This window comes from Melospiza melodia, chromosome 21, assembly GCF_035770615.1.
Source record: "Melospiza melodia melodia isolate bMelMel2 chromosome 21, bMelMel2.pri, whole genome shotgun sequence".
Classification (NCBI taxonomy): Eukaryota; Metazoa; Chordata; class Aves; order Passeriformes; family Passerellidae; genus Melospiza; species Melospiza melodia.
The window spans coordinates 6,755,513-6,781,339 of record NC_086214.1 but is presented as its reverse complement, the minus strand read 5'-3'; the positions used below and the strand labels follow the sequence as shown (position 1 = coordinate 6,781,339).

Genomic DNA, 25,827 nt, shown 5'->3' with positions numbered 1-25,827 from the left:
GCCTTGGACACTTGCAGGGATGGGGCACCCACAGCTTTCCTGGGCAAACCTGTGCCAGGGCCCCACCACCCTCATAGGGAAGAATTTCTTGCCAATATCCAACCTAAACCTGCCCTCCTTCAGCAAAAGGCTCTGTTTGAAACATTGTCCAGCTCATTACAGAGCCACCCCTCAGGAGACAGGGTGGTGGGTGTTGGTTGAATGCACACAGATAAAAGAGAAGGCTACAGGGGAGTGGAGGGATCATTACAGTTCTAGATTGAGGCACAAATACCCAAAACATGCTTCAGCAGCTGCTCCAAGGGCATCACTCAGAGTCTCCCCAAGTTTTCAGGCAGCACCTTTGAGTGACTGCAGCTTTTCTGTGCCCTGACCAATGCAATAGGCACAAATAATAAAAAATAAAAGCTGGCAGGACAGCAAATGCTTAATTTCAAAGGAACACTAGATGGGAGCTGCTGTTCAGAGCAGCACTGGGCCTTGCCTGGAGTCAAACTTGCTCATTAACACAGCAATGAAAAGCTTGGCCACTAGAAACCAACAGGAATCTGCAATCTTCTTACATATCCTTTTCTATTCCAGAATATTTTAAGGCTTTCTCAGGTACAAGAGAAAAATGCAGCATTAGTCAAAGGCAAAATAGAGGAATGCACAAAATACAGTAATGAGGATTAGTACAAATAGCTTAGAAGATTTAAGGGGGAAATTTTTGTAGCAGCACAGAGTTAGTGAGGAAATTCTACTCATACAAAGAAAAAAATGTTGCCTCTAGCTGCCATCACACAGCCCCAAAACTGAATGCAGTTACAAATATCAAAAATCAGAAGGATTTACAAGAGATAATCTCATCCAAAGAAAGCAACAGCTGCTGTTCTTTAACCACATATCACAGAAAACAAATGAGCAAAGTTTCTAAAGCTCCTTACAAAAGACATCATTGAGATTAAGAGTCTGAGACCTCAAGGATAAAAAACAACCTGGTGATTCCCAACCTGGCCTCCAGAGCCCCCTTGGGTCAGAGAGAAGCAACTTGAAAAACATGGAGCAGGAGGATAAAAACTTTCATTGGGTCATTTCTAGGGAAAACTCCTATTGGGTTTCTAGGGTTTCAATTTCTAGGGAGCTATTTACTGAATAATTCAGAGTGAGCAAAGAGAAGGAATCCCTGGAACTCCTGGGAGCAGTGTGACCAGCCAGAGTTGTGGGCAGTCAAACAGAACATGTCACAAGCTCAAGGAGGTCTGTGCTTCCCACACAACACATCCCAGGCTCCTGGGACAGTGGAACACAGGTTGATCCCTGGAGAATATCAGCACCTGTACCTGTTTCACAACAGATTATGTCACACATCCTTGTAAGCTTACCTCCAGTTTGCACCAGTATGGCCAGTGAAGAGAATTATCAAAGTAGAAAGAGCTTTTATTACACACAGAAATTCTGTTCTTCACTGCAAGGTGAAAATGCAGCAGGGAACCAGTGAGGCCATGTCAGATTTATGCTCATCCAGTGACAGAGAACACCCCAACACCATCTTCAAGGCAGGCAGGCTTACATATTCCTTGTAATTATGGGGAGGCTGTGTCTAACAGAACAAATTATGGCATGTGTCTACCAAATGTAGTGGAAAGTCACTTCAGTGCAATTAAAAAGAGAATGTGACCCTTGGAGTGGATGAAAGACTGTAATTCATTCTGAAAGGCCCAGGCAGGGTCACAAACCCCCAGGCACCAGCTCCTCTCTGACAATTACAAACACATCCATACTGCAAGTGGCTGCAGAGCAGAGAGCAGGGCTCTGTGAAGGTGTCCTGGGATATCTCAGCACTGCAGGTGAACCCCAGAGGCACCAAGGGGCAGCTGGGAACTGCTCCAGGCAGCAGTGGGGCAGCAGCACTGCAAGCTAATGAGGAAAAGAACTGGGAGGGAACCAAAACTGTGCAGTGGAATGGGAGCTCTGGAGATCTGAACTCATCCAGTGCACTGAGAACGGTCCCTGGATGGGACCTGCTCCTCAGGGAGCACTAAGCCTGAAAAGTATTTCAAAAGGGAAAAAAAAAAACAACAACAACCCAAACCACTGAGCATTCCCTCCTGTGTGACATAAATGAGGAAGTCAGAGCACCCAACACCTGAGGATCCTGGCTGCTGCTAGCACTCTTTAGTAATTCTGTCACACTCTGAGCTTTCACACCTCCAGCCTGTGTATTGGATTCCAGTAAAGTGAAAATATGTTTTGAGTTTCACATAATTAAAACACTGTTTTTGCTCCAGTCATCATTATTATTTTTCCTGATTGCTTTTGAAACCAATGATAATTTAGTACTAAGCACGAACAACTTCTCTCATTTGAGACACAAAAAGTAAAATATTTACTTCAAATCAGGACAAGGTGGCAGAGAAACAGCTCTGCTGCTGCATTTCATTTTCCTTGTTTTATCTTCTCAAATACAGGGGCACAATGCAGCTGAAAGCAGATGTGTTGGAGGTGTGACATCCATGCACATGCAGTGAACATTTATCACCCCACACCTCTTCAGAGGGCTACCCAGAGATACCACAAGCCACCTTCTTGCCCATCTCAACACATCCCACTTTTTGGGAATTCAAACACTCAATGTTTTTCATGAAAATAGCCTAAAAAAGAAAATGAGACTGCTCAGGGGAATTCTGAAGCCATGGAATGAGCATATTCCCACTCTCAGCCACTTCTGGGAACACATCACTGGAGCACCACCAAACAGTGACAGCAATACCAGAATACAGAAAGATCTTTCCAGAAGTGAAGAATAGTCACAAAAATTTACCTGTGTTCAGTTCTGTGATGCAGAGGTTTCATTGAGACTTTTGAAATACAAAACCACACACAGAGCACCTCAGGAGGAGCCAAGCCACCCCAGCTAGCTCAAATCTTTTGCATCAATACTTTCAACCCTTGTCATTTCTCACAGCTCATCATTTACCCTTAATATATTCATAATGTGTGTTTTACACATGTTTTACCATCAAATCACAGACCAGCAGCAATTTGAAGTTTGGAGATTACTTTCACAAAATCCAGAGCTGGAGTTCAAGCACTTGACAGCCCAGTTGTCTCTGTCCCTCCTGCCCTCCCCAGCAGCACTGGTTTTTTAGAATGTCTCACAAGCATTTGGCAATTTTGGAGGCTGGCAGAACAATGCTGTCCCCAAGAATGTCAGAGAAGATTCTCTGCAATTTCTCAGTGCCAAATCAAGCCTGCTGTGTTCCTGACAGAGTGTTCTAGGAGAGAGCCAAGCATGACCAACACTTCACAAATGGACAAAAATAGCAGAAGACTCAGGAGTCCCAGCCACCAAACTGCAGTCCAGCTCAGGAAAGAGGATTGTCACCCCCCTATATGCACAGTCTCTGAAATGAGAATGTGTGAGAATAGTTACAAGCAGATGACAGCCAGATTAGAGTTTTTTCTAAAGGGATGTATGCTGCAGTGCATCCTGTGCACTAGGAGCCACTCAGCTGACTAATCAAAACATTTTCTCCTTAATGTCAGTTTTTAAAAATACCATAAAAGAGTAAAAATAATAAAAAAAAAATACAAGGGAAGTCTCTACAAGCAGGCACAGTAGATACACTTACAGACTCCCACATATTTTATCAAGCATACAACTAAATAAGGCAGAAAGGCTCATTAGCAGTCCATGTGGGAGCAGAGAACAAACAACAACTAAGGGCAGTGCTGACCCTAAGGTTTCCTGTGCCTTTTTTCATTTCTCTTATCTACAACAATTACACAAAATACCACTCTGTGCAAAGGGCTGTGATTTCTTTCTGAAATGCTCTTTGCAGTAACCAAGATGTGCTGGCAACTCCCAGGTGTGCTCACCCACCTCAGATGGATACTAAAAAGGAGTGGGAGAGGAGTTTGCATACAACCCAACTTTATCCTGCACAGGGATATCTGTGCATATCAATATATCAATATATATCTATATCTATATATATATCTATATATATATATACCTATATATGTATACACACACCTATATATATATATATATATATATATATACCTATATATATATATACACATATATATATGTATGTATTGATATATATATCAATACATACATACATACATACACACACACACACACATATATATATATATATATATATGTGTGTGTGTGTGCATAACAAGACATCTGGCCAAACCCTTAAATATGTTAAATATGGATTAAACCCCTACCAAAGCCCCTGTTCTCCCACTGAAAGCAGGTATCTAGCACAAGTAGGTCACAAATTGCTCTCCCCAGTCACCACCCAGGTGAGCTGGATGGAGTGGAACAGATCAAGATGTTTTCAATCACTGCAGTTGTGAAAGAGAAAAAGAACAAAACAAATAAGCCTTTGCAATACTGTAGAGATTCTGTTTGCAGTCCTGAAGAGATGAAGGCATGACCTAAATTCAGAGTTGTTTTTCCAAAGAAAAGCACTCTGTTAATATAAGGACATTTGTTTCTGATGCAAAAATACACACTTTTCAGTCCCAGGTGGTTTAGGATACTGGCTGGAGGTGGTTTTGCAAACAAATGAAAGAAACCTGCCACCCAGGCACACTCCTGAGGGAAAAGAGACTGAAATCAGCAGCCACCACTGCCACCACCAGAGGAGCAGGAGCCTTAGGATGTGCCTGCACTGACACACCAAAGCCAGCTCTGAGTTTGCACACAGCTGCTCTGCTGGGTGATCCCAAAGCAGTTGCAGGCTACAGCTGAGTAACCCTTCCAAATTCCCTGCCAGCCAATTCCAGCTTTCACGAAAGAGGCAAAAAGTTCCCCTGGCTTGCCTCAAGCACATTGCAGGACAAAAATTCTCATTAAATCTACCCAGGACAGAGCTTATCACATCTCCTTACACTTTGTAAGGAGTGGGGAGTTAAAATGCTAACCAAAGACATGAAGATGGATTTTCCTCATCTTTTTGCCTGTTATTTTTGCAGCAAGTTCATCCACATGAAACTTGTCACCAGTGTGGCAAGAGCATCTCATTCCCTTTATGTTAAATATATATAAAGAAAACATTTTACCTGGAAAATTACAGGTCTGTGCACCTCAAATACATTTTTAGCATTGAAGATGCATCAGGATTTTCAGCAGTATCAACAATCCACTGCTCTTGGAAGTGCAGGAGACAGAATTATACAGCTGGTGTCACACCTGAGAGGCCACTGGTGCTCCAGAGCACTGATGTCTCTCTCCCTTGTGGCACAGAGCCTGCCCTGCCAGCACATCTGACTCAGTGCCAGCACACAGCATGAAACAGCAGCTCCCAGTGTGTAATCCTCAGCATTAAGAGTATTCCACAGCAACAGGGATATGGCAAAAAATAATTGCACTTCTAGAAATTCTCTCCTCCCAAGCCCTCTGAGACTGCAATCTCATGAATCACATGCTGCATTTGTGACAAATGCTACCAGGAAAGCTGGGTAAAAGAACAGAGGCCAAGATTATGAGTAATTCTAAATGAGTTTTCTTTGAATTTCAGTGAATAATTATACTCTGAAATAAATTCCTCAGCTATCTGTAATTTATTACATGTTTAAAATAAACCAACCAACCCATTCCAAAATCCAAAAGCTCCACCTTACAGTGGTATTGGTTACAGGAGAACAACCTTCATTTATTACCACAGAGCAGGAGATCCAGAGCACCACAGCAAAAGCCTCTTCCAATTACCCTTTTATCTTTTTTAAAAAGAAAACAAAGAGCATCCAAAGCCATGAAGCAAGTGCCAATCTACCCCCATTTCTGCTCATACAGTCAAACTATTTTAATTTCACATTCACATTGGAGACAAAGGCTCCAGTGGAGCAGTCTTGAGTTTCAAGGCTTCTTATTTCTCAACCATGTTTGATTCATCCATTTGGTAATTCTGAGCTCAGGAGCTACAAGTCTGTTTGACACTGGTTTGGGAGCTGAGTCCCAGTTAGAAACTCAGCTTTGAAGATTATTCAAAAGGACAAATTCTGAGAGGGATGGGACAATAAACCACAACAATGGATCTGTTGCACCCAGCGAGTTCCCATTCCCAGCAGGCTGCTCAGAGGCAGTGGCTGTGTCAGATGTGCTGTGTGTCCCACACAATCACAGATGGGACAACTGAGAGGTGTTTGGAAAACTTTTATTCTATTTTCAGTCTCATGTGAAGGCTGAGACAATACAGATGTTATAATTAATGCCAGCACAATCAGAAGCTAATCAGATGCACTATAAGTGTTTCTTGGCCTATCAGCTTTTGCCACATCATGCTGTAAATGCTTTAAAGCCAATTATCTAAAATCACCCCTCATGGGCACTCAGGGCTGGGGAAAACATTGTGCTCTTCTTTCACAGAGGCCAACAGGCAAACCCTTGGGACACAGCAATGCAGATATTGGGCGGCTGCTTTGGTCAACACAGAGATTTATTTCTCCCTGGGGTAACCACTCACCATATCAGGAAGGCAAATCAGTCTTAACATTTGCTCAAAAAAAAAAGGTCAATACATTATTACCCTAAATTCTTGAAAAATGAAAAGATGCCATAATTAAGTGAGCCATGAGGACACAAGGTAAATCAGCAGCAGAGCACAAATCAGCATCCATGAGCTCTGCTGTTTTTTTGCTCTTCCTGTAGTGCACAGTTACAGGAGTGAAACCCTGGAGGGGAATACTGGTACCATGGGACACACTGAGACCAGAGGAGAAAAGAACAGGAATGGACTCTGTGCAATGCAACCAAGCCTCCCTTTCCCACATTAAAAATAATAACCAGAAAATATGCCCATTTTCTTCTTCTCTCACCAGTTAAGGATACAGTCACAATTTTAAAAAATAATCTAAAACAATTTGGTTTCTTAATATGATCCTGTTTATTTTGGAGCATTTCTACTCTGCTTTTACAAGTTTCTCACTCTAAACATCAGAACAAGAAATGTTCTTTTGTTAAGAAATCAAAGCAAAGACTTGCAGGACACCCCAGTATCTGAGGCTCAAAGAAACATGACCAAGAAACCTCTCAGGAAATCATCTGGGGCATTCTCCTTTCTCTCAGACCTGGCTTTCCTCTTGGAAAAAATCCAAACCAACCATCCCCAAAGCTTTAATTTCGTCAATTTCTATTTATTTTATTACTTATATATTGTAGTATTGAACACCAAGAGGCTCCACTGACACCTCAAGTTACTCACACACAGTGGTAAGACCACGACCAAAACTGGTTTATTTTGCTCCAGTTGCCTGACCCTCAGTGCTCCTCCCAACACTTTCCAATCCAGTTGTCTCCTCTGCACAGCAAAGCAAAGCAAAACTCTCAATTCAGAGGAGACTTGCAGCAGGATTTTTTTGAGGCAGTTCAGAAGGCAGCTACAGCATAAAGCAGCCTATTTAAGGAGACTTTGCTGAAGTCTAATTTAATAATTTAGGAGATTTAAGAGCAGCACATGTTTAAAAAAAGCCCATGTTGCCTAGGCAGTGTGTGCTTTTAGCTGCTGCCCCTGATACACCAGACCAGGCTTGATATTGCAAGAACAAAGGTTTCCATCTTTTGAGAACATTTATCAGTAGATAATGAGAAATTAGAATTCCAATTCACTCAAACATCAGCCACTGAAGTTTAGCCTTCATACAGCATAAAAAAGGTACTTGGACAGTAAAATTGTTAGCTTGGAATATTGAAATAAAAAGCATTGCTAAGCAAAAAAAAAAAAAAAGTTGGAAATTGTACTGGGCTGAACTTTGAAGATTCATTGTTTTGGATGAAGATTCATTGTTTTGGATGCTCACCAGCACCTCTTTCATTTTGAAGAATCCACTGAGAGAGGCAAGATGACAAGACAGAGGGCACAGTCCCCTTGGGAAGAGGGACAGGGCTGGAAACCCTGCTCTGTGTGGAGGCTGCTGAGAAATCCTGCAGAGACACCTGAACTCCTTTCTTGTGCTTCAACTTTTCAAAAGTGGCATTTTAATATGTGCCAAGGGAGAGCAGAAAGAGAAGCAGCCACACCCCCTTACTACAACAAAAATGGACCTGCCACTTGGTACAGGAACCTGGGGACATCCTTGGCAGTGAGCAAAACCCAGACTGGCATTTCATTTATGCTGCAGAAACCCCAATCTTATTTCACTTGCCAATAAAACACCCTTCCAACACACCTCCTAGTACTCCCACACCAAGATCTCTCTGTAAAGAGAACATAAATCATTCCCCAGAACTTCAACAGGATTCTATCCTGATTTTTTTTATATTTTGCAACATTATTGTATCTTGAGTCCATACAAGAGTAGCTCATTTTCTCACACCACAGCCAATTCTTCCCCTCCTGTGTTTGTCATGCCATTATTAAATACATGGCAGTGACCTTGTCTCTGAGCAAATTTATCCCATTTGCTCCACACAAACACCTACTCCTCAAACTGTTGGAGGGGCTGTGTTTGAGAGCCTGAGCACAACACACTTGGGTGGTTCAATCTCTTTTTAAAAACTACCAACTTGCTTTTTAAAAGCTATCAACTCCCCTCGTGTCAGATGGCAAGTTTAATTTAGTAGGCTAGGAAATTACTCAGAGTTAGAAAATCACTGCAATATGGTTTAGATCTCTGCTCCTGAGCACTTCTCTCCTTGGACAGCTCTCACCAGCAGCTTCTACAGCAAGAATCAGAGTTTATTGTGACCTTTTAATTTTCTTATTTCTTCCCAGCAACCAACTAGAATGTTTTCTCCCTTACTGAGGATTTGCTACATGATCATCAACACAATCAGCTGAACAGCAGTTAGCAGAATAAATACAGCCTAGATCTCCAGAATCACAATAAAGAAGCAAACAGAAGCTTTTTCACGTTCTCAGAAGCTTTTTCTTGTCCTGCTTGTGCTACACTGAGGGCAGTGTGTCTGTGCCAGTCAATTAATGCTGGTATCACTATGGATTTGTTTGTGGGCAATGCAGGCAAGTGTCTGACACTTCTGGCAAAAGACAGAGGCCATTAGAAGGCAACAAGAAGTACAACAACGACAAAAAACCTGTATGAAGGGAAAATAAACAAAAATAAACAGCTCACAACATGTATGATGCTCCCAAGAGACCCTGCAGACTCAGTGACAGGGGGTCCCACATTAAACTGAAATACACCACAAACACACCAAGTTGTCAATGCAAATACAAGTGAAAACTCATGCCATGGGACTTTGAGCACTCAGCTTTAAATGCAGTCAGGAAGACCTGAAAAATGTAAAGAGATCTTTTTAAATTTTCAACCATCTCACACAAATAAGAGAGAAACAGAGCTTAGAAAGCAATTCCTCAGGGAGACACGTTTTGCTGTGGCATCAGACACCTTTCCAAAGAACATCAAACTATTTATAGATGCTGTCAATGTTCTCCTGCTCATCAAAGGAAAATGGTTTTTCCGTGCAATCCCACTGCAAGAAACACTCCAAAATGCAAGGTTGGGATGTAATAATCCACATGCACAACTATCCTAAAGGTCTGGGAACTAAATACAAAAATGTAGAGCACTCTGCCTCTGACCCAGCAAAGCATTTAAGCATTCAACTGCTCTCCCTTCCACTTCAGTGGGCAGTTTGCATATCTAGAGCTAGCTCATGTCACAGGGCTTTGCTGGCTGGTGATGAAAAGAGATCAAAAATGCCCAAGAGCCCACCCATAGTTCAGCATCACCTTGCAAAACACAGACTCTGCTTGACCATCCCCTTACACAAAACAAAAACAGCAACAGGACACTGACTGGAGCCAAAGCTTGTCAGTTTGACACAGATTTTCCAGCTGCAAATGATTTATTTTTATTGAGGAGAGGGCACATACTGACCCAAGGAAGATGAAAAGGATGGGTTAGACAGGCAGCAGCCTCTCCAGCACTGCATCCCTTAGGTCTCAGTGCCTGGGGACAATTCACTCCTGAATCTGACCACAGTGACACCTGACAGAGGTGGCAGAGGGGGTGTGACCTGTGCCAGGGACAGAGGATGCTCTGGAGGAAGGGAGCCTTCCACTCATGGCCCATTGCTCAGCTCTCACCAGCTGCCTGCCCGGTGCTCATTCCTCATGCAGAGGAGGTAGAGCTGAACTGGTGCTGGTTCTTATCTGGGAGGGTTTATTTTGCTTCATTTTTAGTAACAGTTTATGTAAAATGTTCCATAACAAGCTCTTCCTCCACTACCTGCTGGCAGCTATCTGTGAGCACACAGGCAGGGCATGGTGCATTAATGTGGGGATCCATTCATCTCCCCCAGCAGGGAGTGAAATACTCCCAAACACTCACACAGAGGGGTGCTGGCTTCTGGGGCTTTGCAGCACTTTCACTGCTCTTGCTGTATTAAAGTTTAATTAATTTTTAACTTAGATATTTTACATAGAACATAAAGTGTTCAGAAGGACAACTGTCAACCAGCCAAGACCTCTTTGGCAGGAATTTGGGATCATATTTTACTCTTCTGGTGATGGCAGCTCTGGCACAGACCTGCTTCAGTTCTGTAAAATTCTGTCTATAGATGTTTGATCCCTTTGGGGAGACTGCCAAAGCACCAAGATTAATTAGCAACTTACCTAAAATACACTCTCTATCAAATAGATCTTCAAGCGTTCCTTGACACAGACAGCTTTATAAAAACACATTCTGAAATACTAATGAATCTGTATGACATAAGATGACATCTTGAACTCTGTCTCAGTGCCCATTCTCATTTCCACACTAAGTAAAATTACTTTTATTAGTTTCATGACAGCTCTGCACTGACATCAGCTCTGCAGAGTTCCAGCCAAATCACAGAAAATAAACTCACTTGATGGACAAATACATCCTCATTATGCTTCCAGCTACTGCAACATCCTCAATCAATAGAGCTTTGAATGTAAATAAGAAGGCAGGAATGTATTCAAATGGATGTGTGACCACAGTGCAAAAGTAATTGCAGAGGCTCTCAGCAATTGTGTTGATGTGTGCACTCCCAGTGCCTTTCCCAAAGGAAAAGAACAAGGGATGGGTATGAAACCATTTCTGTAAACCCTTGGAAAAAGTTTCACACTAAAAAAGGTTTTAAGTGTCTGCCACGAGCAAGATGGAGACAGCACCTTACTCCTGGCAGCAGTAATTCTCATTTATTAGTGCTCATTTCCAAACTGGCTCTGACACTGCTGGCCAGCAAGCTGGAGCTCTGAGGGAAAAGCACAGCTGTGCCAGGCCAGGCTTCCAGAGAGGCTGTGCTCCAGCTGGGAGCTGGCAGGTGCCCCTGCCTACAGGAAACCAGCACCAGCAGCACAGCTGGGGACTGCAGTGCAGGCAGCCACACTTCTCCCTCTACACCTGATCCTCACACTCACAGAGAGCTTTTAGGGAACAAACATTAGTTCATGGACCATCCAGTGCCATAAATGGGGATGCTGCAGTGAGAACCTCACCACAATCACCAGGGCAGCACTGAGGGGTTTGTGCTGCAGCAGCCCAGGACTGCACAATTACAGAATTAAATGTTACTGTAGCTCTGCTCATCAGACCAACACAGCTAAAAATAAACCAGGAAGACATTCCTCACCTAAGGCTCAGGAGGGTTCTGGTATGTAGCTGAGTCATGCAATAATCATAAATTAAACACATCTTGATCCCTGCTTTATGCTCCATCAGCACAAACTGAAAAGCCAGGCTTTTGTGCATATTGAGAGAGCAACACTACACCCACTGAAACAGGCACAAGGAAATCTGAAGGTCAAGCTCTCCTGGAAAGCAACTGCAGCAGTAAGAATGAATTGTCCTAAGAGAGGGGGAAGTGAGGACCAGCTCACACACAGAATTTGAGAGAGTCTGTTTAGTGCTTGTGGAGGACATCAGGCTGACAGGAACACCCCTCATCCATGGAACAGCACAATCTCCCCCATGCTGTCAGCACCTCACACTTTCTGCTGGCTAACTGTACTGCCAGGGAGATTTCTGTGCCAGATACCACAATCCCCTGGCACCAGGACAACTCAGAGGGACAATGCAAGCTCCCCTGTCATTTTCCCACACCAGTTATCCCTGGGTCTCTTTCCCCAGCTGCCATTTGAGCACTCAGAGCAGCAGTGTGTGCCTGGTCACTGCCCCCCAGGAATGGCAGCTGCCCTTCACTCTGCTGTGGCACTCTGTGTGTGAGGGAAAGCTCTCAGACCTGCCTGCATGTACCCAAACACTGTCATGTGGCACTGGCCCCATTCTCTGCCACTGAAGACATTTCTGCAGGGACAAGGTCACAGTGTGACTGATTCTTAGGACCTCAGTCTGCAGAACTGCATTCAACAACTTAGATTAGACTGCACTACAAAGCCATTCTTTACCTCTTACTTCCTTTTTTTACTTTAACTTGTAGCACTTCTCCCACTCTAAAGGTCCTCTTGAAAAGCTTCACAGCTGCTGCTTGCAATCAAGTGATTCTGTATAGTTTCTAGTCACTTCTTTCTACAACAGAGAGCACTGCAGGGACACATGGCAGGGATGAGGCAGGTCATATTCTGAGAAGAAAGTGCAGCCTTAAGTTTTATGTTGGTTTAATATACATATGGGATGGCAAGGATCAACAAAAGTTTGTGAAAGGCATCCCAACTGCTACTGTAGAAAAAAACAAAATTAAAAAGCCCACAAACAAAACAAAACAGAAAAATCAACCCAATTCATCACAAACCTCACCAGATTTCTCAGCTCAATAAGTAAGTGACAACCAAACACTATTTTTTTTTGAAGCCTGAAGCATTTTAACTTTCACATAGCATGTTTGGGACTTAAAACTTCCCACTTGAAGAAAGGCAGAGTTTGAAAACAGGCCAGCCAGTATCACTGAGCATTCAGAGCAGCAGCTGCCACGGGCACAGTGCATCTGAGCTAGCAGAGCAGAGTCCCAGGGCCTGCAGCCAGGGTGGCCTCACAGTGGCTGAGGAGTCCAGCTGAGAAGCATGAGCTGCCTGGAACAAGGTGGTTTTGCAGACCCACTGTCACACACATTTGTATCTTTCTGATGTAGAGGTTTAAACAGGTGCTAAATGAATTCACGGTGGGGTGACAACCCCCCTTCTCTGGTTAAAACACCCCTTGCCTTTGTTTCCCCACTCACAAATAACACCAATCTCTCCATCTTTTTCCTTTTCCAGGGAAACTGCTGCATTTCTGTCTCCTGCAGGCATCTGTGCCCCAGTAGTGACATCAGAGGAGCAGAACTTGGCCACAGGTACAAGCTTCAGTCCCAGTAACACCACTGCAAATTCACCTTTCCAGTTTAAAACTTGTTACACAGGTTGAGCTTACTGCTGAGAAAACCAACCCAATCACTGTGAGCCACACTCAAAACTGCCTTGAGAGCTCTCACCCCCCCTAAAGTGTTGTTTTATCTCACAAATAACTTCAACATGGAGCTGAGAAACCTCACTGCTTCTTTAGGCACGTAGGAACAGTGTCAGAGGAACTGACAATGTCAGTCACAGTAGCTAAAGTTTTAAAGCTTTCTTTCCTTTTGGTAAATTCTGCATCAAGATGCAACCTTGGAATAGCTCCAAAAGGAAAGTAGCTCCCAGAAACACATGGAACACCCATCCAATAGCTACAAACACCTCTGCTTGTAAAGACACAGCACTGCCACCAAGGGTTTGCTGCTCTCCAGGTTTTAGAGGTGACCAACTGAGGGACACAGGATGCACAGAAAGGCTGCAGCAGGGCAGGACCCAGTGTCCTGGGTCATCAGCTACAGCCAACAGTTCGCATTTGTATGAGAGATTGTTCTCTCCTTTACAATATTCTTGTACTGACTTCACAGAAGCTATAATTTCATGTTAATGAGCACTGCCTCTGATGAAATAAATCACAGCTTTCAGCCAGACACTCCTACCCCTGCACACACTGTCCCTCTGCTCTAAGTGAACTGACTGAAGTTAACTCTAACATGGCAAAAGGGGGAGAAAAACTGTGTGTGCAAAGGCAAGGGAAGTTCAGCCAATCACCCTCATGTCCCATTTTGTGATGTAAATGCAGGAACACCTGGGCAGCAGGCAGAGAGGTACCCAGGACAAATGGCTGGGGCTGGAGAGGCCAGGCTGCTCCTCTCCAAGCTGAGCAGCATCTGAATGGCTCCTGCATTTCCCACAGCATCTTCTCTGCTACCTGTGCCCACAAACTGAGTTTTGACACAGGAACAGTGCACACACAGTCCAGGTTTGCTGTTTCTTGACCAGACCCCATCCTTGCTGTACACAATGTTCTGCAACCACCTCAGCCAGGCTGGTCCAGGGGAATCACTTAATGACCAAGTTTAACTTTACACTAGAGGCCCCAGCAAGAGCAGAGCTTCCCAAAGTAAGAGCTGGGTAGGTAGGCCCGTGGCCACAAGGTCTTACACAGAGGCTCTAAAAATAGGGATCAGTCTGGCTGAGAGGAGCTGTGGAACAGATCCCCTGCATCCATTCTGCTCTCACACACTTCCAGGTATAGAGGATGAGGAGGAAGGAACAGCTCCCTCACATCCTCTTCACAAATCATTTTCATTTTGTTCACAACTACCTTAAAGCTCAGCCTGAAGGTGCATCTCCTCCTCCCCAGGCTGGCTGGGATGGTGGCCAGCAACTCTGCTGGCCCAGAGCCCCAGGGTTTGTTATCAGGCCAACACAAAACACCTGCCCAGAGCTGAGCCTCCACCTTCTGTGCACAGCATGGCTCTTCCCAGCTGCTGTGGCCCTGGGGACACCCTGCTGAAGCTCTCTGCACACCCAGGAAATCAGAATCCCTGTGGGAACAGCTGTCCCAGATGCAGCAGCCATACCCAGAACAATCAGCACTAACAAGAGGAGTGTTAGAACAGGAATTAAGCCTCCAGTACCTGGGACTATGCTAGTTTAATGATTAGAAGCCAATAATAAGGGCTAAAAGAGGAAGATCACCCCACTTGCCTCTCTGTTATCAGGGCTGCCCAAATTCAGAGTATCATGAGAGCTTTGGTGTTTTCAGAACTCACCTTTTGGAAGCTGTGTTCTTCCATCTCATATCCCCAGAGGCTGCCAGGGAGAAGTTACCCCCCTGCTTTACCAACATCACTTTGCCATTTATACCCACCTAGCCTGACTTCTACCCTACCCACTAGGATACCACCAAAACACATTTACATTGAGAATCAGTGGGAAAATTTAACTGAAGACCTGACAAACTGGACATTTGGTGCTGAGAAGCCAAAATTCCTGAAAAGGAAGCAGTGTATAAAAAATGTAAAGCTGCAAGTCCAAGCTGCACAGGCTTTCCTGCTCACTCTCCATGTGCCTTTGTTTGAACAGCAGTATATCCATGTTCTGTGCCCAGCTCCCACACACTCCACGTGTCCTCCCCTACTCCTCCCACCCACAGGCAAACAGGCTCTGCAAACAAAGCTCAAGCAGCTTGGTGGAAGCCCTGGAAGAAGGAGAATGCTGTTCCCTGTGGAGAGGCAAAGATAATGGAAGCTGCACACAATGGAGCTGTCTGCTTGGGATGCTGTTCTGGTCTCTTGAGGATGGGATCAAGTATGTGCCTTACAATTAATTTCTTGTTTGTGTAACACATCCTTATTACCATCCACTGAAATTATTAATAGCTCAATTCACTCTCTTTTTTTTTTTTGTCTTCTTTAAAGCAAACCCATTCCTGTTGGGTAAAAGAGTCTGAACTGCAATTTACACTGACAATGTAATGCAACCCTACTGTGAACACATACCTACCCCTTCACATTCCCTCCAATGATCAGAAACAATAAAACAGCTATTTCTGACACAGGGACATCAATCTAGGGTGCACTTCTGCAGGGGACAGACACAGGGTACAGCTGGGGGCTGGGAAAGTTTGAGACAGTGCTACTGGCCCAGAGGGGTTTTGGTTATTAACTGTGTGAAAGTCAACCCCCAGTGCAGGGAAAATCCAGACAGGGCTCATTCCCTGCTCCAGAGCACTGAGCTGTGCACTCACCCTGCAATGTTTTATTGATAAGGCTCCACTAATTTTGTGTTACTCAGGCACAGGCAACCAACCATCAAAAAATCAGATCTGTGGTACAGGTGGTTTTCAACTAAACACAGCAGCACACACACTTTAAAATGCAGGACAGATAGCAAGGACAACAGACTCAAGAACCTGACCCTGAGGTAGCATGAGGAGGCAGGGAGTAAGGCAGACTCCATTAATACCAAGGAATATCTTATCAAGAAGGAGGTAATCAAGGAATATCAACTGCAGTCACAATCAGGCCTCAACCCCGAGAGCTGCAGGCAGTTTTTGAAGGAGATGCTACCAAAGAACCCCCATGACTGTGGATATATTGTGTGCCACTTCCACAGCTTCACACCCCTGAAGCAGCAAGGCAGTGTTTGCTAAAGCTCTGCCCCCCTGAAAGCCACTTCCAAAACTGGGCAGCCCTAAAAGCACATTATAAACATATTAAAAATCATCTGAGCTGCCATGTTTAAGTTACTTCTCTGATTCACTGTTATTCAGCTTTGTTTGTTTACTTTCATTCTTACCTGCTGATGTTGCCTGGCTGCTGCTGTGATAAACTCAACCAGAGTATCTACTAATGGCTTACACATGATCTGTAACAAAGAAAGACACAGTCTCTCATTAGTGGTTTGCTGACAGGTTTGTTTTTCAAGCAAAGCAGTCTATATTTTACACAGCCTCCTGAGTAAGAAGAAAATGACACAAGAAAGAGAAATGCCCAGAAATCAGCAACAGTTTATTTGAAAATTAACAGCTTTTCTCACACCAGCTCTGAGTAAAATATTGATCACAACAAAAAGCAGCGGCAAAACTCTTCACCTCTTTTCACCTGGAAAAATCAGGCAAGCATTTTTCACTCCCTGTGTTCTGCTAAGTGAAAACTAAAGTCTGCATCTGGCTGACACTTTCTGTAGTGTCTGTTCACACTGAGCACAGCCCCAGTCCCAGGCACAGAAGAACATGTTGAGTTGTAGCCAGGTGTGGGCTGGTCTCTTCTCCCAGGGAACAAATGACAGGACAAAAGGAAAGGACCTAAAGTTGCACATGGGGAGGTTTACAAGAGGTATAAGGAACAATATCTTCACTGAAAGGGTTGTCAGGCACTGGCAAAGGCTTCTCAGGGAAATGGTTGAGTCACCATCCCTGGAGGTATTTAGAAAGACATGTGAATGTGGTGATTTTAGAAGATATTTCTACAAGGAACAGTTATATGGAATCTAGAGGTTTTAGAAATCTGCAGATGGGATCCTAAGTTTGCTGTTCATGTGGGCAACACACAGTCCTGCTCTCCCTCCATTTCTCAAACTCAGGAACAAGGCATGGTGAGCTGGTGCCCTAAGAAACCTACAAGCAGAACTCTCTCCTGGATGGAGTCCTCAGCCTGAAAGCATCCTGCCCCAGTTACATCTCCTCCCACCCTCACATCAGACATCAGTTCTAAAAGGTTTGGAGAAAGGGCTTCTGGCAGCTGTCTCTAGCTAAAAACCCCTGAAGGGTCACCACACTCTGAGGATTTGTATGACATTCAGGCCCATGGCCTGTTCCTTAAAAACTGGCTGTCCTCATAGAAGAGACCAGCCCCAGGCTTGGGCAAAGCTAGAAGGAAATACATCAAACATTTCAGACACTTGCACTGTCTGACTATCAGGCTTGAAGATTAGATTCCAATTAGACTTCACACTCCTCAGCCTTCCTGGAAGAAAACTGAGAAACTGAGCATGCAGTGGGAGCAGAGCTGGACAGGAGCTACACTGGCTGTTCAAACAAGGTGACCTGTTTTGCCTTTGTGCAAACCTTGCTCATCCATGTTGTCTTGAATACTGGAAAAAAATTAAAGCTTCCTAGGATATGTTTTAAAGAGCAGCCTGCTGCTCACCTACTTTCTGCCTGGGGTATCCCAGTCCAAACCATAAATAAGATCCTGGCCTCCTTCAGTGTTGTTATAAAAACTGAGTCTAAGAGTCTGAGCAGGTGAAAACCCAAGGAAACCTCACAGCAATTTCTGACGTCTGCAATACAACAGAGAAGTTTCTCTCCTCACTTTGCCCACAATTACAATCACACTCTGGAGCCAGCAGAAGACAACAGAGCCATCAGCACTTACTGGGAAGCGTTTGAAGAGATCATGGAACATGGAGCATGTGAGGGGACTGTTCCTTTTGCTGAGGAACTGGGTCAGTGCCTGCTGATAGACAGCAGCCACCTTCTTCACGTTCAAACAGCCTGGGTTCAAAAGCTGGAGAGAAGAAAACAAAATAAAAGCATTTCCAGTGAAGCACAAGAATGAATCACTAAGAGTGAATAAATCAATTTTCATCAGTTCTAAGAGGGTTTTTCCCAACAAGAAGTTATGCTTGAGCTATGACACAGAACCATGAATAAACAGCCAAGTGGACCCCAAATATGCTCTCTCATATGACCTTGTCACTGAAGGGCAGCACAGCTTCCTAGCAGGACTACACACACTCCATGTAGTGTGGGGCTGTGCTCTAGGTTTGTGGTTGGCATGTGTAGCACACAAAGCTCACAGGGCACTGCAAGCCCATCCTGCAGTAGCTGGGCTGTGCACCTGGTGGTTGTTCTCAGCTGAAGAGCTCCTTGTGCCTGTAGATTTCAGTGTATGTACATATCTGTATCTACATACACTTAGCACCTATGTCCAGGACTCCCAAGTACTCAGCAGACAAGCCCTAGCACTGATCAGGGATCCAGCAATCCCAAAACTGTGTCCATGCTCCAATATCCCCCTCTGGTGGGCAACAAGAATCCCAGACACACAGCAACCTGCTCAGGCTACATGGATCTAAACAGCAGTCACTGAAGAGCCAAGTGTGGAGCACTGCATCCCAGCATTCCTGACTGTTCTCATACTGCCAGGGAGGTACTGCTCTTTGGGAAGAGTGAAAAATTAGGGCACAGCAGGAAAAAGCTCTAATCTTCACAGCAGTGAACCTCTGCCCAAGGAATTTTTCCACAGCCCCATGGAAATCTAAAGCCAAGTTAATGTGGTGTCCTGTTCTCAGGTCAAACTCCCACTGCTCCTGCAGCTGAACACTAAAGGCTTAAGTGGAATAAAGAAGATGGGTCTTGAAATATGACCTGTTTTTCTAGTGGAGTGTCTCTACTTAGCACTTATTTGACACACAAACCTGCAGGGGAAATAACTGATTTTTCCTTCCATGCATATATTTACTGAAAATAATACTTCTATAGTTTTTCCATAAATCTGGCTACTGCATCCTAGTGTCTGCTCTAGTTCCACCTTCCTGCTTATTAAAAAACTCCAAATTGTGCTCACAAAGCACAGCTCACTGGAAACAGAGCACACCTCTGTGTCTGGTTCCCCCCTGCAAAACCTCCCTGGCCTCAACACAGTGTCAGTCATCAGCAGCATGACATGAACTGAGCTGTCATTTCCCTCAAACTGGCAGCTCATGTCAGCTGCTGCCTCTGTCCCTGCATGGCCAGGACCAGAGCTCTGCTCCCACTGGAATAAGAGGCTTCCCTGTGAAACTGCACAAGGATGCTCTGAAGCATGCCTCACTCTAGCCTCAATGCCAAGTATGTTGTTTATATTCTCCCAGATCTCCCATTTTGTTTTTCTTCTACAAAAGGCCCAGCACTGCACAGGAGCTACATGGATTAACACCCTCCACCTCTCCCTAAGCCCTAGAAACACTGGCTGTCCTATCAGCCTCCAGCAGTAATTCCATGTGTGTTAAGTTCCATGAGGGAGCTCTGTTTATTTTTTTACCCCACAAGATGTCAGCAAGATGAAAGCACTAATTCCTGGGATCAATGTGAGGGGTTCAGAGGCAAGGCCAGGGTCAGCTGCTGAGACTGAGACACTGCTTGCTGAGTTTCTAGTGGAGGTGACTGGAGTGGGCTGCCCAGTATAAAGGGTCACCTACTCTGAGACCTGTGAAATGCAGCAGAGATAGAAGGTGAAAGGGGTCAGACTAAGGGTCTCCTAGTCATGGACACCTGTAGCACAATCAGATGAAGTCACCCTCCAAACAACTACCACTGAAATCAGGGCTGCTCCAAACACTCTTCACCCTTCACCTTAGCCCAAACCTCAGGGGAACAGGAGTTTACTCTCATCCACCACTATTCTGTATCTTCCTGCTCCTCAGCACCCTTTGGAAAAAACTCAAGAGTGACTGCCAGGAGTTTAATGGAAAAACCAGCAAATCAGGGAGGAGAACAGCAGAAATACACATGAGGCTTCTTTGGACATCAACCTGGATCCACTGAATCAGCAGCCCCTGTCCCTATGGGCAAGCAGGAAGTAAAGGGTGAAAGCCAGGAGGGGAAGGGCCAGAAAGGGATGGGGAACTTTCCAGTGTCATGGAAATCAGGCAGACAGGTACCTGAAAGCAGCAGGCCCAATGACAATGAACAAGGAAGGCCCACCTGCAAAACCAGGTACTGCAGCTTTACTGACAAAAACACATCCTCAGGAGCAGCCTCATGTCTTACCTGACATGCCTGCTTTGCTTTGCTGTCATTCTGTTTCTCAGGCTCAGGGGGAGGAGCAGCTGAGGATGTGTTTCCTTTCAACACTTTGAGCAGGTACAATGAGGCACTGTAAAAGAAAAGGGGAGAACACAGCAGTTACCACAGTGCCACAGTGAAGGTACCTAAGGCCAAGAGGCACAGGCAGCTTCCTCTGTAGCAAAGATGGTTACAGAATTTGACAGGGTCCCTTCTCTCAGTGTAACCCACTCTGGCCAGACATAAAGACAAAGAAATCTTAGGAAACTAAATAATTTTGTGTCATCACAGTCAGATATCTCCACTATCAGCCTGGTTTCCTCAAGCTCATGCTTCTGACTGGCACTGCTGGAGGAGTTCTGCACCTTGCCCAGGATTTCTGAGCTTGCACAGCTCAGCCAGGACTGCAGCATGGCCTCAGCTGCCATGTGCTGGAGAACCCAGGCTGGAGAACTCTCCACTGGGAGAGCATGCAGACCTCTGTGCTTGTGGAAAATGCAGTGTTTACTGGGCACTGCTGGGAAGCTGTCAGGGAACCATGCAGCACACACAGCCAGCCCCCTGTGGGCACAGGTACCAAGGTTCATGCACAGCCATGGGGGAGATGTGCTGCAGAGCCAACAATGTCCAATGGTACTGGGTTGACCATGCAACGTGGTACCCACTGCACACAGAGCTGAGCTGAAAAATCCCAGAGTGAGTATGAAAGCCCTCATCAAACTGGCTGCATGTCACAAGAGAGCCTGCTGGTAAATGGCACTCCTATTTACACCACAGAACAGCAATATCACTCAACTTTCTAACAAATATGTATCTGGTTTATTCTAATTTTCCTCTATTCTACAGCAAAGGAGAAAATATTGGTATGTACAGTCAGGACTAGATGGCTATTGCCCTCATTGTGCCATCATGGAGACAGTAAACACTGCATTTAAAGAACAATCATCACAGGTTAATTAGGAAATGCACTCATCCCCCACTGAAGCACACACACTGCATTACTCCCAGAGGAAGCCTCAAGAAAGCACTTCCCAGCAGCAGCAGAGCTGTACCAGACCATTTCTGTATCACAGAAGCTATAAAAGACAATCACCAAAATACACACACATTTGAAAATGCTTCAGACTGCCAGGACTGACTAGTCCTTATGTAAGACACAGATGCTGGTGTGAAGCCTCCTGCAAGGCTCTTGCTTCCCAGACCTCTAAACACACATCATCACACCTGCTCAGATGTTACAGCATCAGTGGAGAAGCTCCTTGTGAACACTCACCTGAAGTAGTAGAGAGCCACTGCAGAGTCAGTGTGCTTGCAGGCTCTCTTGACCAGTCTCTGCAGCAAGGCATGCACATCCTCCTGCAGGGAGGCCACTCTCTTGCAGTACTGCTTGTTGCGGCACAGCGAGTTCCTGCACAGTGAAACCAACACAAACATCACCCACAGACAGAGCTCTGGGAGCACATGGCCAGGAACACTGAGCCCTTACCAGGGTGAGAGAGAGCAAAACAGAACTCAGTGAGTGGTAACAAACAATGCTAGCTAGGTACTGAGCAGACAAGCCCTGCAGCACATGGCTGTGGCAAGAAGGGTGAGGACTCTGAACACTCTTCACCTTCAAGCACAAATTCAGGCATCAGAGATGATTTTCCTTCAGTTTCCTTCAGAGCTCCCACAAAGAGCACTGACCACCTCAAGCCTGTTACTTCACAACTGCTTCTCAACTGGGGAGACAGCAGCACTGAAAATGCTTTAGAGAGTGCTGAGGATGTCAAGAAGTGGTGCACAGAGGACACATGTGACACAGCATGCATTATGTCTGTCTAGCTGGCACCATCCCTCACTTCTGGCCCTGAACAGAGAATTTGCACTCTGCCTGTCTCAGAAATAACTTGTTGAGAGTTTGCTCCAGCCACAGCAGCAACTCTGTAAGCCTTGGGAGTTGTTCTATGGTCTGACCCAGAGGTCAGAAGCCCATGGAGGTACTCAGTGACATGGTCCATACCTGCAGTACCTGTGTTTGTTCTTGAGGCTTCCACCTGCAAACAGGTTTGACACTTCAAGTCCTTTAGCTGAGAAAATGCAGATCCTAATTCCTTTCCTGCAGGTGATGACTAAGCACTGTGTATGTGTGTGGTGCTGGTAATTTACCCTACACAATCTCTAAGCACAGCAGTTGCCTTCAGCCTTAGAAACAGCAGCTCCTGGTGTTCAACCAATACCACAGCTGTTTATCAAAAGCCATTTTCTATTACCTGGAGGTCCAAGGACACTTACTTGAAGATACTAGCTGTTTTCTGGAGGAAATCCACCTCCTGCTTGTCAGAGTCTGAGCTCATGCACTGTTCAATCAACTGAAGCAGGGGCTCGATGATATCAAACACCAAGGGGTTCTCTGCTTGCTTAACCAGGAACACATCAATCAGATCCAACACCTGCAAACACAGTTATCCATGTGAGGAGTACAGCTGACAGGGAAACAAGATGCATTTACCCAGAGCACCTACCAGTAGGCTGTGGAGCAGCTGGAGGGGACTGAAAAAATTATTTACAGCTGAAATCTATACACATTCTGGTATCATTTCTACTGTTAAAGCATGAGAAACTGAAAATTAAAATTTGAAACTGAAGATTGAGAGTTGTCTGCTGGTTCCAACTCTGTTTTGTGCAGTGATACCATTTAGAAAGAAGAGTTACAAGAATCAGGGTCACCTGGCACAGGTCCCTGTCAGCACCACTGACTGAAGATCTCACCCCTGCAAGCTCCCTAGAAATACACACTACACCAGCATAAAATCAGCATTTTTATAGAACAGCATCAGAAGAGAAATGCAGTAGAGCCACTGCCTCACTTCCCTGTTCAGCCTTGGCTAACTGATTCCTGACTCCCATTTCTGCCTGGGAGCAGCTGGAGCTGTCTCTGGATGCTGGAATGTCCCAGAAGGTCCATGCTGACACCAGGCGGCCTGACCTCAGCATTACAGTCACAACCAACCAGGGGGTTTAGCAAAACCCCCAATTTTACTGGCAGAAAAAGCTCATGTTGCAAAATGACCCAAGGCACTTCATGCATTAAGGAACACGAAGTTTGTCCAGTTAAAAAAAAAACCAAAACTGACAGGCATCCTTGGATAGCTGCAGGAAAGGATCTTATCAGTTTAAGCATTTCAGATCAGCAAATGAAACCCATGGTGCACTTTTTGACAGCACAATCCTGGTTTTCAAACAGGCCTGTGAAGCCCCAATCACTGATCCCAACAGTGCTGTGCCAGGTGCTGTACAGAGCCAGACAATCCAGTCCCAGCTCCCAGGGGTTAATGACATAGGTGAATGTCCCAGGTAGCTCACAGCATGCACAGGCTCCAACTGGCATGCTACTAAAGCAGAGGTCTTCACACAAACATTTGTCTCCCACCTTAGCCTTGAAATCCCTCCGCAGGATCTTCTCTTTCCTCATTCTGTCCTTCTCATCTTTCTTTGCCTGGATCCGTTTCTGCTGCTCAGCAAAAAGGGCTGAGATGTTCTTGTCAAGAGCCATCATAGCCTCATCATCCAGCTCTTCATCACTCTTATCTTCTTCCTTTTGATTTTAGGAGAGAAAACCCAACACATCAACTCATATACTTCAAAAAGACAGTGGGGAGGGAACCAGAGCCAAGACCAGACTCCAGCAGGGGTGTAGCTAATCCTGAATAATACTGCAGGGAGGGAACACAGCTGCTCAGACCCATGAGAAATCTCACTTGTATCTCCCATCAGGTAATCTGGCTGTAGAGAGGATCAGGAGAGGAAAGAGGCTGAGGTTTTGACCTGACTCCCTCTGTGCTGTTCCTCCTCCAGTAAAGAGGTTCATATATTGCTATGTCTGCAACCTTCATTGGGATCATTAAATCAAACTCTATCACTGCTACAGTAAGTCTCCAGAGTGGCCTTCAGGGAACACTCCTCCACACAGGCCAGCCAACACACATAACAGTATCTCAGTGCTTTAGCTCTCATCAGTCTCATTTGTTACAGGCAGGAGCACAAGCTGGGTCAGGCTAGACTGAACAAGCTAAAGTGCTCAAGATATATGAACAATAAATAAAAGGACAAGTGACTTATTCCCAGAGCTCACCTAATACCATGAGTGTTTCAAGTGCCATACAAAGATGATGCAAGGGCCAAGACAGCATGAGTTCAGGCACCATCCCAACCTCCTGGTATCTGTATCAAGGTAGGCAGTGAAAACATACCAAAGAATTCCCTCCTTGGAGAACTTTCATCAGCTGACTGCGAAAATTATCATCAACTTCTTCATTCTCCTCATCTTCACTGTCAGTGTTGTCTTCATCCGAGGAGTCCTCGCTTCCCTCTTCATCCTAAGGAAGGGAAGTTCATCTCCTGAGCCCACCAGGCAAGCTCAACTCAATTCTCAGAAATAAATCCTCAACCTTCCCCTCCCCTCCTGCCTTCCTTCTAGCCCTCAGATACAAGGACAGACACCTCAGGTGATGGGGTACCAGGTCTCCACAAGGGCTAAAGTGGAATACAATACAGACTTCTCTGTCACATTAAATAAGTATCAAAGAGAAGTTTCCAAGGAACAGCTGCCACCTGACCCTCCTCTGTGCTGATGCCTGTAATGCTTCATGACTTGAATCTCTACAGTCCTAAAAATGTGAGATCTGGAATCCAGCTGGCTGTGCACCACAGCCATGATTCTGTGGCTGCAGAAAGGACAGGCCTGTGCTCCTGTCAGGATGCAGCTATTTCTTCTCAGAAAGGCATCTGTTCAACCAGCCACACCTACAACTGCAGGCCAAGAGACTCAAGCATGCACTTCCAACAAGCCATTTGTGTGCAGAACCTTTAAAATAAACCTTAATAGAGCAACAGCCATTTTCCTCAAGTAGAGAAATTATGTTAATCTATTAACACAGCTCAGGAGAACCATTAAATATTGAGGATATGAGGAGTGTTTGTCACTGGCAATGGCACAATTACCGTGTCCTGGGCAGATTTGGACTTTTTGTTTGATTCTTCCATCACAACGACTGCACTTTCTTCATTCTGCTCTTGGTTAGGGTCAAAAACCTACAAAAAATAGGGACTTGGGTTTTTTGTTTTGTTTTTAACCATTTCTTGTGTACAACAAACAGAAATTTCAGCACAGTAAACCAGGTGAATAATGGAATTTTAAGTAAGGGCATTAACTTTCTGCTTGTTAACATGCTAAGTTCTTTCTGTAAGTAACAGAAAAGGTGAGGAAACTGAAGAGGATGGTGGCATCACACACCTTGGCCTGTTCCAAATGAAGTATTAGGTTCATCACAAAGTACCTGACAGCCCATG

The 25,827-nt window shown here is 45.0% G+C and overlaps 1 protein-coding gene across 1 annotated transcript in view; it reads right to left on the bottom strand.

Moving 5' to 3' along the window:
- The window catches only part of MYBBP1A (MYB binding protein 1a), a 49,859-nt gene that overhangs the window by 13,063 nt on the left and 10,969 nt on the right, over positions 1 to 25,827 (bottom strand). The window contains exons 16-23 of the mRNA XM_063173808.1: positions 25,480 to 25,569; positions 24,729 to 24,854; positions 23,909 to 24,073; positions 22,771 to 22,928; positions 21,770 to 21,904; positions 20,482 to 20,587; positions 18,104 to 18,235; positions 16,524 to 16,592 (exon numbers count right to left, since the gene is read on the bottom strand). Of these exons, the coding sequence (XP_063029878.1) occupies positions 16,524 to 16,592; positions 18,104 to 18,235; positions 20,482 to 20,587; positions 21,770 to 21,904; positions 22,771 to 22,928; positions 23,909 to 24,073; positions 24,729 to 24,854; positions 25,480 to 25,569 (981 nt within the window). The remainder of the gene's footprint in view (positions 1 to 16,523; positions 16,593 to 18,103; positions 18,236 to 20,481; positions 20,588 to 21,769; positions 21,905 to 22,770; positions 22,929 to 23,908; positions 24,074 to 24,728; positions 24,855 to 25,479; positions 25,570 to 25,827) is intronic.